This window comes from Diadema antillarum, unplaced genomic scaffold, assembly GCF_040938485.1.
Source record: "Diadema antillarum isolate AM-2024a unplaced genomic scaffold, OU_Dant_1.0 seq00000953_RagTag, whole genome shotgun sequence".
Taxonomy (NCBI): domain Eukaryota; kingdom Metazoa; phylum Echinodermata; class Echinoidea; order Diadematoida; family Diadematidae; genus Diadema; species Diadema antillarum.
Genome location: NW_027271801.1, coordinates 340,001 through 352,909, shown reverse-complemented (window position 1 = coordinate 352,909; position 12,909 = coordinate 340,001). Strand labels below are relative to the sequence as shown.

At 37.9% G+C, this 12,909-nt stretch overlaps 1 protein-coding gene across 1 annotated transcript in view; it reads right to left on the bottom strand.

The window, feature by feature from the left end:
- LOC139741783 (uncharacterized) overlaps window positions 1–12,909 on the bottom strand; it is a 49,882-nt gene that overhangs the window by 36,449 nt on the left and 524 nt on the right. The window contains exons 2-3 of the mRNA XM_071652373.1: window positions 10,116–10,244; window positions 6,188–6,343 (exon numbers count right to left, since the gene is read on the bottom strand). Coding sequence (XP_071508474.1) covers window positions 6,188–6,343; window positions 10,116–10,244 — 285 coding nt within the window. The remainder of the gene's footprint in view (window positions 1–6,187; window positions 6,344–10,115; window positions 10,245–12,909) is intronic.

Sequence of the window (12,909 nt, the reverse complement as noted above, 5' to 3'; positions counted from 1 at the left end):
ACTGGCGTTCTGCGTGGACCTCTGTGGGCAATCCCCGCGACTCACCCGGAAAAAAAAAATTTGGTCATGCTCAAATCTATATAGGCTGCGGGTTAATTGGACTTGCGTGCGCACCTCCTGCAACTACGGGCGAGATACGCGCTAGTTACTGCCAACTGTATGGGTGGTCCGGGTAGCAAATTTTTTCCCCGCGAGTCAACCCGCAAGGCTTCCCCAGACACGGTGTGACAAGGACTTGAGCATGCTAAAAACTCGTTCAGGGCGAGTCGCGAAGGGTTGCCCGCAGAGGTACACGCAGAACACCAGTAGGAGGTCCTTAGCGGCAGCACCTCGCAGGCAACTCCCACGCAGATACTTCGCAGTCCCCCAATGTCGCTCGTAGCTGAAAATGGATCGGTTTCAAAGCTCTCACGCAGGTCACACGGAATGCACGCAAGGAGCAGGTAAGTAGCGCGCGTCTAGCAGTACGACGCAATGACGGAACTCGCCAACATCCTTGTCCGCTCGCAGAAAATTCTCCTGCATGCTGGAAAATCCCTACTCGCAACAAGCCCGCGTAGCTTACCCGGAAAGGTGTGACAGGGCCTTGAAATGTTCATGCATAATTAGTCTTACAGTTGGATGGCATGAGCATGAATAACATGTGCAAAGAATAGGTCGGTTCTTCATTTAATCTTGGTCGGAAAACCAAGATAGCTTTGTTCAAGCTTTATAAAGAATAAAGAAAGTTGGGCCTCTCTTATACAATACACATACTTGAACATTTCTCGATCTCTGGATTAATTGGATTCAAACAACAAATGGTATTGGTTTGTATGTAAATATGCTTCAAACAGAATTCATATTGTTAAGGAGCACAATCTATAACGCAAATCACATTGACCAACGCCCAGATGACAAGCATGTGATAAACGTCCATTCTTTAAATCCAAATAGCACCAAGCAAGGAAAATCAGTTTCGACGGCACCCCAAAATATCACTAATCTAAACACATCCTTTGTATCCTATTCATAGACCGTGGTGTAGCATTCTTTGTTGATGACGCCAAGTTAGACGTACTTATACTCAATTACGTAGCACCTTCAAAACGCGCACACTTTAAGTTCCTTTAATGTCTATTGTAAATGCGAATGAAATCTATTACGAACTAAGAGGCAAACACACAATTTCTCTTCCCATTGTGTTGCTGAAACTAATAGATAGCAAAAATCATACTTCTAGGGAACTGAATCATTTCCATATTCATTTCATACAATTAACATGTGTGTGTGTGTGTGTGTGTGTGCGTGCGTGTGTGCGTCAGCAAGAACGCAGAGTGTGCCGTATAATTCTTACTGATATCGGCTCTTAACAAGGAGGAAAACATTTAATCTGTATAAGTGAAAATTGAAAGACAATCGTACTCAAAATGAATTATTTTCATACAATGTTTGTTTGGTAAAATTCATTCTCCAGTCTCGACTGCTATTCTGAAATAATCTAAACCAAAACAAAACAAGGGGATAAATAGGAATTTGTCGATTGTGTCAATGAGGCAAAGTGATATTGTTGTCAGAAAATCGTATGCACAATACTAAATTGTATTTTAATTTCTCTCTCACAAACTTTATCCTTTTACTTTGCCAGCTACTGTGATCCGCGAATGTCTAAACTCATTTAAGGCAAAAGCACAATTTGTTCACTGTTCATTGGGAAGTGGAAATGATTGATAACGGACAGTTGCGTTTGAACACAAGGCACACAATTTCACTGTCTATTGTGTTAATGAAATTATTCATATAACAGATAATCCGACTTATAATAAATCAGTTTCATTTTAGAGCCAAAGAAATCATGCTACATTTTTTATTACCTACCCACGGGCTGATGAACGCACAATCTGTCTTTTTTGTTGTTTTGTTTTTTTAAGGGAAAGAGATTTATAACAGACAATATTGTACTCGATAATGAATTAGTTTTTAGTTCGTAAACTTCACATTTCAATTTTGCCTGTATATAGGAACGGAGATTAATCCGCATAAATCTGATTGAAGTCAACCAAAAACAAGGAGACAAGTATACACGCATGTAATTTCATCGTCTATTGTATCACTACAATTCATTTGTAACAGACAATCCTATTTAGACTTATTCTAGATTTAAAGAAATCATATGCTGAATTATTTTCCTGCAGGCAGGCAAAAACAATTTTAGCATAATTCTGACCGAACTCAGCTGAACACAACAAATAAAGCACATAATCTCACAGCATGCTTTGTTGGTGAAAATCTTTGATAACGGAAAATCGTATTCGAAATATTCGTAAACAATTATTGTAAATTTTGTGTCATTAATCCATAGATAAATTGTGCCTGTATAACAGATGTCAGTTAGCACAAAGAGGAAAAGAAAATGGCATTGTCTAACGGGAACGAAGTAATTAAAAAGTCGCAATTGAAGCGAATGTGTTTGTTTGTTTTTTTCATTTCGACAGCTGTATTCAATTTATTGTTAATTTTTACAATGGCCATTCGCAATAATATATTACGCCCTTCATACCACATAATGATCATCGACCGTTTATTATCTCATTATATTTTTTGGTTTAAGGGTGCCCACCATGACCATGCCATGCCCACCATTTGTTGTTATTTTGTAATTTTTTTTTTTTTTTAATAAGGGGTCGGAGTCGGGGTCGGGGAACGCGATTTAATGGATTCAATACCTCCATTGTAACGATGACAATGACAAGTAGTTTGAGTAAATATTAATCAAATTAAATTGATAAACTTGGCAAAAACGTCAGTTTTTCCCCTTCCGATTTTTGTATCCCTAAAGTGAGCTATCCTCCAAAAACTCATTTCATGCTTAGATTCAACTTGTCAAACTCAAGTGCCTGTTGCTTCCGACCTTTACCATTTTCTTCTTTTTGACGAACATATTTATATTAGCATTAGTGCCTGTTTTATACACGATGCAAACTGCTTTCTATTTGATATGACATAACGATGTTGGAATATCATTATCCAGTAAATCCTTCCCATTGGGTGATACAGTTTTCGTTTCAAAAGGTATATACAACACTGAATGTAAAACCGGGAGCTATAAGTCATTGTACAAGTAGTTAAGTTGTTTATATTTCATCCCGATCCCATCAGGATGCTATTGATACTAATGGCACTAAGTAAGGATATCCTGTATGTCCATTATTTTCACTTGCTGTCGTCCTGGTGATAGCTTGTATAATCATGCTGACTAAAATGGCATGAGATTCTTTTCTGTTTTCACGATATAATGTGCCATGTGGCAACGTGCGTACTGCGTCTTACATTTTGTATACATGGCTCAGAAACCAGGGTATATTTTAATCCATCTCCATGCAAAGCTGACAGGTCATTGAAGAATTCGGGTATCAGTAGATATCTTTATATGCTGCACAAAAAAAAAAAAAATTAAACTGAATAACAACGTCTGACAAGTTTCTGTATGTGATCTGGTATTATTGGAAAGATGCTTTGTATTGTCTAGCTGGCGAGCGACAACAGCAAAGACGACAATTCTTTGGGAGCAGTGATTTAAAAGTGTTCAAGTTATCTCACTTGATGCATTATGTGTATAAGGTCAGTTGTATCACTAAACACCCTACCATATGAACATTTCGCGATAAAGCCTAAAATATAAGAAGATATCACTACTTTTCTCAATAAACCATAACTCTAGATAGTTTATTCTAGAAACAATTTTATCACAACTATTGTTCCCACATTTTGTATATTTAACAATAATTAACATTGATTATACTGATTAACATTTTTAACGTTAGTTGTTTCTATCCCTAACTCACATTTGTAAATATTTTGAAGCATTATTATAGCTGGGTTTTTGTTTCATCTGCAAATGGCAAATAATGCCTTTAAATCGGTGTGATGTCTAATCATATCCGAAGAATCCCACTGTCGCTAATTTCCTTGGCGGGCAGTGCCAAGTGCTATAGAAATGAGACAACTCGTTGATAGTTTCCGAAGTCTTGGCAGTTAATTAGCTGACAGAGCCTCATGACGCACGGTTTCTCTCTCTTGACACATGGTGAAAGCGTGTATGCCAAGATGTAGTGTCGGCAACACTTTGAAAATTTAAAAACAACAACAATAAATTAATAAACAAAAAAAAAGACAACGTCATAAACAATCACGCAGAAATGGTCAACATCGGATAATGAAGACACCATCATTTTCTGAGATGATTGTGTAGATGCATAATTTTGAGTTGTGCTAGATTGTGGGATGGAATACACCATAATCGTCGAAAATGAAAATGATAAATGACAACGCTGAGTAGATGAAGGTAAACAATGGTCACAAGCGAATGAAATTACAATACAGTGAATCTTTTGGAAATGATACTTGTATTTGACTTTTTATGCTTTGAGAGCTGTTCTCTTTGTATGTGTAATTTGCGGAATTGCATTTAGATATTACAGTAGTTTAATCACCTTATTTTCAAACGTAACTAATAATCTCATCATACTTCCGAACTGATTGTGTACAATCACATTGTATTCAGTTTGTCATAGAAACCTACCGATAACATAATCATTGGGTGTTTCATCGGTCAACAAAAGGAAAAGTAATATTACATGTATAACAAAGAACAGATTATGCGATAGCTTTTGTTATCGACATAACATGTACAATTTTAATGTCATTAACATTTTCATGTCGATTTTATGCACTTACGAATGCATTCAGTCGAGCAAGAAAGCTTACATTATCCATCGTCGGTTTCGTAGAAAAGAATTAGGAATAACGAAGGGACTTCCTGATTGGATCGCTGCTTACATAACGAGGGATGCAAAGAGGAAATTATTTTTTTCGAGAAAATAGCGCATTTTGTCCCTATCCTTCGTGACACGGTCCTACGGGGCAAGGGTGCTGCGAGTGCCTCAATCCCCCCCCCCCCCCCGCCCTCCCTCTCAGACTAGGAATGAGATTGACGAACTCTACGCCCCTCCCATCTTCGCAAAATAAAAGACACTTTGACTCATATTGGTGATTACTTCCCATAATCCCGCAGCGGAGTTTATGTATCACGTTTATTCCACTCACGAAAACACAGCTGTGCGTGAGGTCGTTTTTATCCTGAGACAAGACCCCCGTCCTGCTTGTTTGGCAAAGAAAAGGGCAAGAGATGTTGGGATTGCCGTTTGGAAATGCTCCCACGGAAATTTCTTCTCATGCATTCACGTTGTTTTGCGAAACATAAATCTATTGCAATGATATGGCTAAGGTGTGCATAAATCCCTTCTTTGTCAATTAACAAACAATAACAGACTAACTGGAACGAGGGAAAAACTGTTTGGAAGATTACAAGTCGTTCGGCCAAATAATATGGCTTATTGGCCCTGCCGCAAAATCACGCCTTGACCCGTTTTTAGCCCTCTCCTGCGGTGACGTATCCCGGATGAGAATGACTAACTTTATTAATAATATTGTAGGCACTATCGTCATGAATTCCCCTTACCTTTTAAAGAAACTGAATTCTTTTTATGAAGAGAACGTTATCTTTTTTTTTTCACGCAACGTGAATCGTTGAAACAATATTGCGCCTGTGAAATGGCAAAGGATATGTTGTTTAAACATTAGTATTTACCCTATTTGTGTGATAACACAAGGAACAAATTCCGATTTCATTGTCTACAAATGGTCTATGTAGAACATCATTACAAAATCATCTCATGGAAGTATTGACGAACAAAACCGAATTTCGAGGCTGAAGAGAAAGACAAGGTTGAAGGAAGAGTTTAATAAAGTAAAACACACACACTCAAATAAACTGAAGGGAGGATGGAAGTAGAAGAATGAGAAAGAGAAAGGAAGAGACAGAGAGGGGAAGGAGATAAGAAAGAGGTGGTGGGGAAAGATATGGAAGTGAAAAAATGTATGATGTGTGAGTGTGTGAGTGCGTGTGTGTGTGTGTGTGCGCGCGCGCGTGTGTGTGTGCATGTGTGTGTGTGAGGGGAGGGGAATATTTGCACTGAATATAGATCACTCGCTAATCTGATCTAACGAACAGACAACCGCCTCTTGACTTATTAGCCGCCCCAGTTTAAAACTCGCTCAAGTTCAAACGCGTCACGACCTCAAGAACTGAAAATGGCCCTGACAGAAAATTAGAATCAGAAGAAAGATGATATGAGTGATGTCTTACTTATATCTTGAGAGACATTGTAAGCAGCTATCTTGGCTTCCTCCAACTCTTCTGTGGTTGGGGCAAAGTCGGGCGATTCGTGTAGCTCGGTGCGTGTTAAGTTCGATTTTGGTAACGGGTGAATCTGAGCTACGCAGTAACACGCGGTGCCGGGATCTATATACAGACGACAAGGTTGAAACGGAGAAAGTGGGAGAATATAAAGTAACATTGTGTTATAATCTGTTATAATCACTTTTGTATTCATTATATGCTAAACTGTATTTTGATGTTTGTACGATCTGACTATAACGTTTGAAACTCTTTATATAAATGTTAGGCTCATATCGTTTTTATATGAAAGATAATCTTGTTGTCATGAATTACATTCTTTTGAGAGAACTATCACAAAACAGAATTAAAGCACGCTTCAGTCAACTATGTTTCAGTTTGTGCGAAATATTCCTGAAAGAGCAATAAGGTTTGTTTTTGTGGTCTCACTAGGTGCTGATCTGTTCAACCATTATATAATTGAAAACTCATTCCTCCTTGTCGTGTCTGCAAAGCAAATACTACCAGTAAATTCACCCGTTTCTAAACCTGATTTGACCTGCATGGTCTTTCAAACATAATGCGCACACTGTTCGTTGACAACATTTTTTCGTGTCGCTCTCCAAATCCAAACTATGACAGCATTCTGGCCATAATTTTTGGTTTTAACTTGTGGTCAATTTTCAGCCAGTATATGCGATGCTATGAATACAAATAAATGTAATATGCGTATTATAAATATTATCATGATAACATTTGAAATGATCAGCTGTAATTCTGATAAGAGTAAAGGTATTGATATCATCATCTCCATCACTCTTGTTGTCATCAATTTTACTCAGGTAGAAATACGCAATGATTATGATGGAGGGCTACCATTATTATGGTCATTATCATTTTGTGAATCATCTCAGGGCAATGCAGACTCTGTCGTCATCAACATGTTAAAGATGGGTATCCATTAAAGGATTGTGTGTGATGACATCACGCGAACCGAGCAAAATCATTCGTCCTCATTTTCCTTATAAAAGAATACCACCATTCAAGAATGCATTGCCCTTTATTGGTTAACTTCTATCGTTGCGCGGGTAAACTCCATTTATCATTAAGCGGTTGAATGAAGTATGGCGAATGCAAGTGAGTTTTTCATTAAATCACATAAGATGATGATTATACTTGTATCTGGGGAAATTTGCAGAGTAGAATGTTTGAGATTATCTACTTAAAAAAAAATGAAATCATTGTACATGTAGTTGCCAAAAGATTAGTTCGTTTAAACTTCCACAGCTGCGTGCAGTCACCAGCTGTCCGAAATACTTCCTCAATCCCCTCCTCCGTTTCTCTTGTTCAGCGTGTAGGCATTCTCTCTCTCTCTTTCTTTCCTTTCTTTCCTTTCTTCCTTTAATTTTGTTTTTGCTCTATTCCTTTCAATGGTATCCCCCTCAGTTTAGTCATGTCATGTTGTTGTGACTCTGTTGTTTGTTTCATTTTGTCGTATTTTTTGTATTATGTATTATGTACTTGTAATTATAGTAAGTATTTTTAAAGATATTTTAGAGTGGTTCACAATCTACAAGCAATGCTTTTTAGTGGACCACTCAGTTCTCATTTTTTACCCTTCAAACATAACTTTGTAATTCTAGTATGTGTTCATATCTTTATTAGTTTGTTTATTACCATTGATTGTCATACTTTGTAATGTATATATGTGACCGTGCATCACAAAACGAACAAAAAGTCGCACACACTGATTTTGCGTGAGAACTGAAAATAAATGAAATGGGTCAACCTAGCCGATCTTGACTTTTTCATATTTTCTGAAAGAGCAAGTCTTCTTTTACATTATGCTCGAATTTGGTATCATAAAACGGGCAGGGAAGTGTGTTTTTAAGCAGTCTATCTCAAACATTTTTGGTAGAATAGTGTGATCAGGTGTGTCTTTAGAGTCCCCTTTTCATTTCTGAAAAACCTTGCACACACTCTTCACTTTCAACTCTAATAAGTTTTGAAAGGATAATGCTACTGCTTTGAAAGTTGGCATTAATTATGAACTGAATGTGTTAATGAGGCATGCTCAATTTCAATGTAATCTGATAATCCGTTCATTGTTGTTAGTCTGGTGGTTTACTTCCTGTTTTTTGTCCCATTCATCGCACAGCCAGCACGGCTTGGTAAAGATTAAGAGCTTGAATAGACACTGTCAGAGCCTCTTTTCTCAGTTAACACTTTTCTTGAGTTTGTGCTTTCTTTCCAATATTTAGATAGGTTAGGAGAGTCCATTTGATTTAAGTTATACACCATTTTAAAGCTTAAAGTCTGCTCTTTCGGAATATGGTCTTAACAAAAAAAAATTTGTGGTGCAGGGTCACATATGCTTATGACTGAATTTTTGATTTACTTTGTGTTATGTTTTGTTGAAAGAAAAATGAGAATGGAATAAATGAAATGAAATGAAATGAAATGAAAACTCGGCTTACTCCCCAGGAAAAAACAAAACAAAACCTAGATAAAGTAGGCAAAATCCCTCAAGATGTTTAGATTACATTCGAGACTGTTTGATTAATTTACTAGTAGAACAGTAATGTTTACTTGCACTCATGACATTACTTTAGAATGAGATGAAGCAAAGATATGACCATCCTCTATAGGCGTGAGACCTTGAGAGAACAATGTTTTACAAATGCACATGATATTCATACTGTTATTATCTATCCAAACCTTACGCATTCTTCTGCAATTTTGTATGAAAATTAATATGTCGGCAAGCTGAAAATTTGCCTAAGACTTGCCCCACAAGGCAACAAATAGTACGTGCAAACTGGATTTCAATTATTGGGAAACATTAAGGAGGACCAGACGAATAGCTCGTTGCTATATGTCGATATTCTTATGATATGGGAAAATGTGACTGTCGGTATTATGGGGAGTTGATGACCATGATTATAATAAGTTGAACACTTGAAGGTGTTTTTTTTTTCTTCAACAAACTTAGGTTTTCTTTTTGTATACCACTAAATCACTAAAACTTGATTTCTAGTAACGAGATAATAACGTGTCAAGCCGGCTAATCTTGTAATAGCATTATACCACGTGCCCTTATCACAGGGACTGAGAGAAGACGGCACCCAGTGATGGTTCGGGAGGTCAACAGGTGCAATTTCATTCCGAAACCCTGCCATATCAAATGCATGTTTATTGATATCCCCATTATCATCTTCCTCTTTTCATAATGTGTGGTAATGACCGTCGAATAGATATTTCGCTTTTGTGTTTAAATTCAACGCGATTTCTTAACGATATTTATACCCATCTCAACATGCCTAATACGGAATGTTGCGCATATTGAACTCGAAGGACAGTTTTTCTTTTCTGTATTTTTTATATGGTATGATAATATGATGAGAATGTAATATCAAAGGCAATATAGAGCACTTGTCTTTGATGTGAGTTTTCATTCACATGCGCAGTAAATCAGGCAACAGTAGCGCGAATTTGACGTGGATGTTGTTGCTACAGCACTATGTTCATGGACAAACGTTTTAGAATCAGGCGCCTTGTAATGATCACGTTCTTGATAGATTCTCAGAGACAAGTATGGCGAATAGTGTTCTACAGTCAAGAAGTAAGACAGGTTGGGAGGGGGAGGGAGATGGTATTATTGCTATGCTGGAGATAATAAATGCGCCCTCTGAAGCTCAGCATTGAGAAAAATACCAGCGCGTACTGTGTTATACCTTGCGTAAAAGCTTGCTGGGCATGCGCGTAGACGTGGGCATGATTGGGAGACAGTATGAAACGTCACGCAAACGAGAGGTTAACGATTCCTGCGGAAATTGCGCTTCACTTAATCCTTGGATCAGCATTGATCACCTAAGACCAACATCTTTGCGGTGTCAACCTTGCGCAATGCCTCTGGCGTTGAGGCACAGCTGCTGTGTCCCGGGATTAAGGCTGCAGTCCGGGCCGAAAACATGGCGTGGGCCAAACGCCTGGTTCTGCCAAACCGCCTCTCGATTGGCAGTGCCACCTGTTTCACGGAGGGCTCGTGATGATGATGTGATTCGATAATCTTTTACGTGATACTTACAGATATTAGGTAGATTCTACACAAGACTCGACGCAAATACACTCGAACGAAACACGTGGGCCTCATTCATGTTTGTTGGAGTGTTAATGTCAAAGTAACTCAAATGAAACAGTCGCCGTCATCAATAAAAATGTCACTCAATGACAATAGTGGTTTAAAAGTGGCCAATTATGATCTTTTTACACTTCCTGATGAGTTGTGGGGAACTCTCGATTGTATTTTTTATTTTCCATTAAAAGAAGGCGAATTTTGTAGAGCACTGCATGTTATTTTTTTTTAATGCGCAAGTCATCCTCGTTGATCTCTGAATGTAGGTTTATTTATGTGCTTATTTAATTAGACTGGGGAAAAAAACCTCTACCGAAACTGGGCGATTCAATTATTTAGTTTTAGTTATTGAAATTGCTTTAAACCCTCCCCCTAAAACACACACACATACACACACACACACACACACACACACACACACACACACACACACACACACACAACTCATCTGAGGCACAGAAACATATTTGTCTGCCATTATGCCAGAGATTCTACTAACTAGAATTGCTGCAAGAGGAAAAGGGAGTCTTTGTAAATGTACGCGGCGATGTTTCTAATCTCTTTAACTGCAAAAGAATTTCGATCATTGTTGTATACGATAACTCAGTCAGAAAGTAATACTGTGCGCCAGAAGTTTCATGGAAACTGTAATAATTATTAAGCTGTAATTTATGATGGCATATCATTAGTTGTCTATAAATGTGTCATGTGTAAACGTTAAGGCGTGCGTTTTACAAACCTTGAAACACAAATGTTTCGTCGTTGCCAGACCTTATACAGCCCTATGGCTTCATCTAATTCTGTGGTCGATTTTGAATTTCCCCTCTAATAACCGAAAAAGGAAAGACTAATTACAGTAGACGTCTTCATTCCTTGCACCGTTCTTCGATCATGAGATTCATGTGTTACATAATGTCCGCTAATACGATTTCAATCTCTTTAACCTCCTACACACATGGATACGCACACATACACACATACAACACACACATACTAGCACACTCACACACACGCACACACACACACACACTCACGCACGCGCGCACACACAAACACTTACTGAGTATACGTACACAACCCCTTCTTTGCTGTGAACTCTATTCTACTATTGTAACTCAACTTTGTGAATCAATGGATGCATGACAAGTAGGAAATTATGGTGATATCTCACTATAAACGTGTGTTCCACTTTTATTCGACTGTGAAAATGTATTGAAATGATAAGAATGACAATGACAATGGCAATAATAATGATGATGATGATGGTTAGTGATAATAATTTTTATTATCATTATTATCGTTTTTTTGATTATTATTATCATTATCATTATTATTATTTTTATTATTATTGTTATTATCATTATTATTATTATTATCATTATCATTATTATTATTATTATTACAGGGTCTTCTTTATCTAGGGTAGCCTCCTTAGTGTTGACACTGCTCTACCAGAGGGCCCTGCCATTATTATTACCCTGAATTTAAATGTGGTTTTAATGGAAAGGAGGGGGCGGGGGGCAATTGCATGATTGAAATGCCTCATACTTCTCATCCAACTGGATTACACTCTGTCATTATCACTGGAGATTCTATGTACACCATGAAATGGTATATGAAAGTAAGCGATGTACCCGAGACGGGTAAACAACAAATTAAGAAGAAGAAGCAAAAAGAATTAGGTATTGATATCTAATGGTCTCCTCAGCTGAGGTAAAAATAAAAACAAAAGAACCAGTGAACTAAAAATTGAATTCGTTGGCACGCACGGGTGCTTGTGCTGTCGAACTTGTTGATCACTTCCGGTGTAGTGCAGTAATATGTGCTAATTTTGGGTGAAAAGGAATAAGTAACGATGGCAACGCGAGGATTGTAAAGAACGTCGGATTAGTCACGGCACTCGTCCCAAATCGGTCAAGGGCGCGATGGCCCCCTGCCATGGCGTGCTGTCCGGTGGAGAAATATCGGTTATTTTCAGAATTTATGCACAAATCGCAGTGGTCACTTTCGAAACATGATGGGCTTCCAAATTCATGCATGTATTCTATAATGGCTGCTCTCTCTGCAGTATTTCGGATCCCGCCCCGTATGGTAAAGTGTTGCAAATCATCTCACTTTTATACAATACATAATGATCAGTTTAGGTATACTGTTATCACTCATTTGACGGGTTGTAGCGCTGATGATGGTACACGTATCACCTATGTGATATCATAGAAGAAGACTCAGTGGTAACTATGAAACTCTTTGAAACTGGGTTATTTGTCTGACCACCTGATGATCATTATTTTTATCTCACTATGCCAAGTGATGACTTTCCCCATCCGCATTGGTAAGATTTCATTTTTGTTTATATCTATATTCCTTCGTTGATTTGATGTCATCTATTTAGACTCCTTGCTGGATGAGATTGGTGTTAATAATAGCTGGAGCTTCTCACCTCGCAAAACTTTAGTGGTTTGTGGTTAAGGCATCCTCCGGGCACGTTAGGCTCTGATTGATCCGTAAATCAATTACAGTATGTTCAGTTGATTAGCAATATGCATCATTGTCTCAA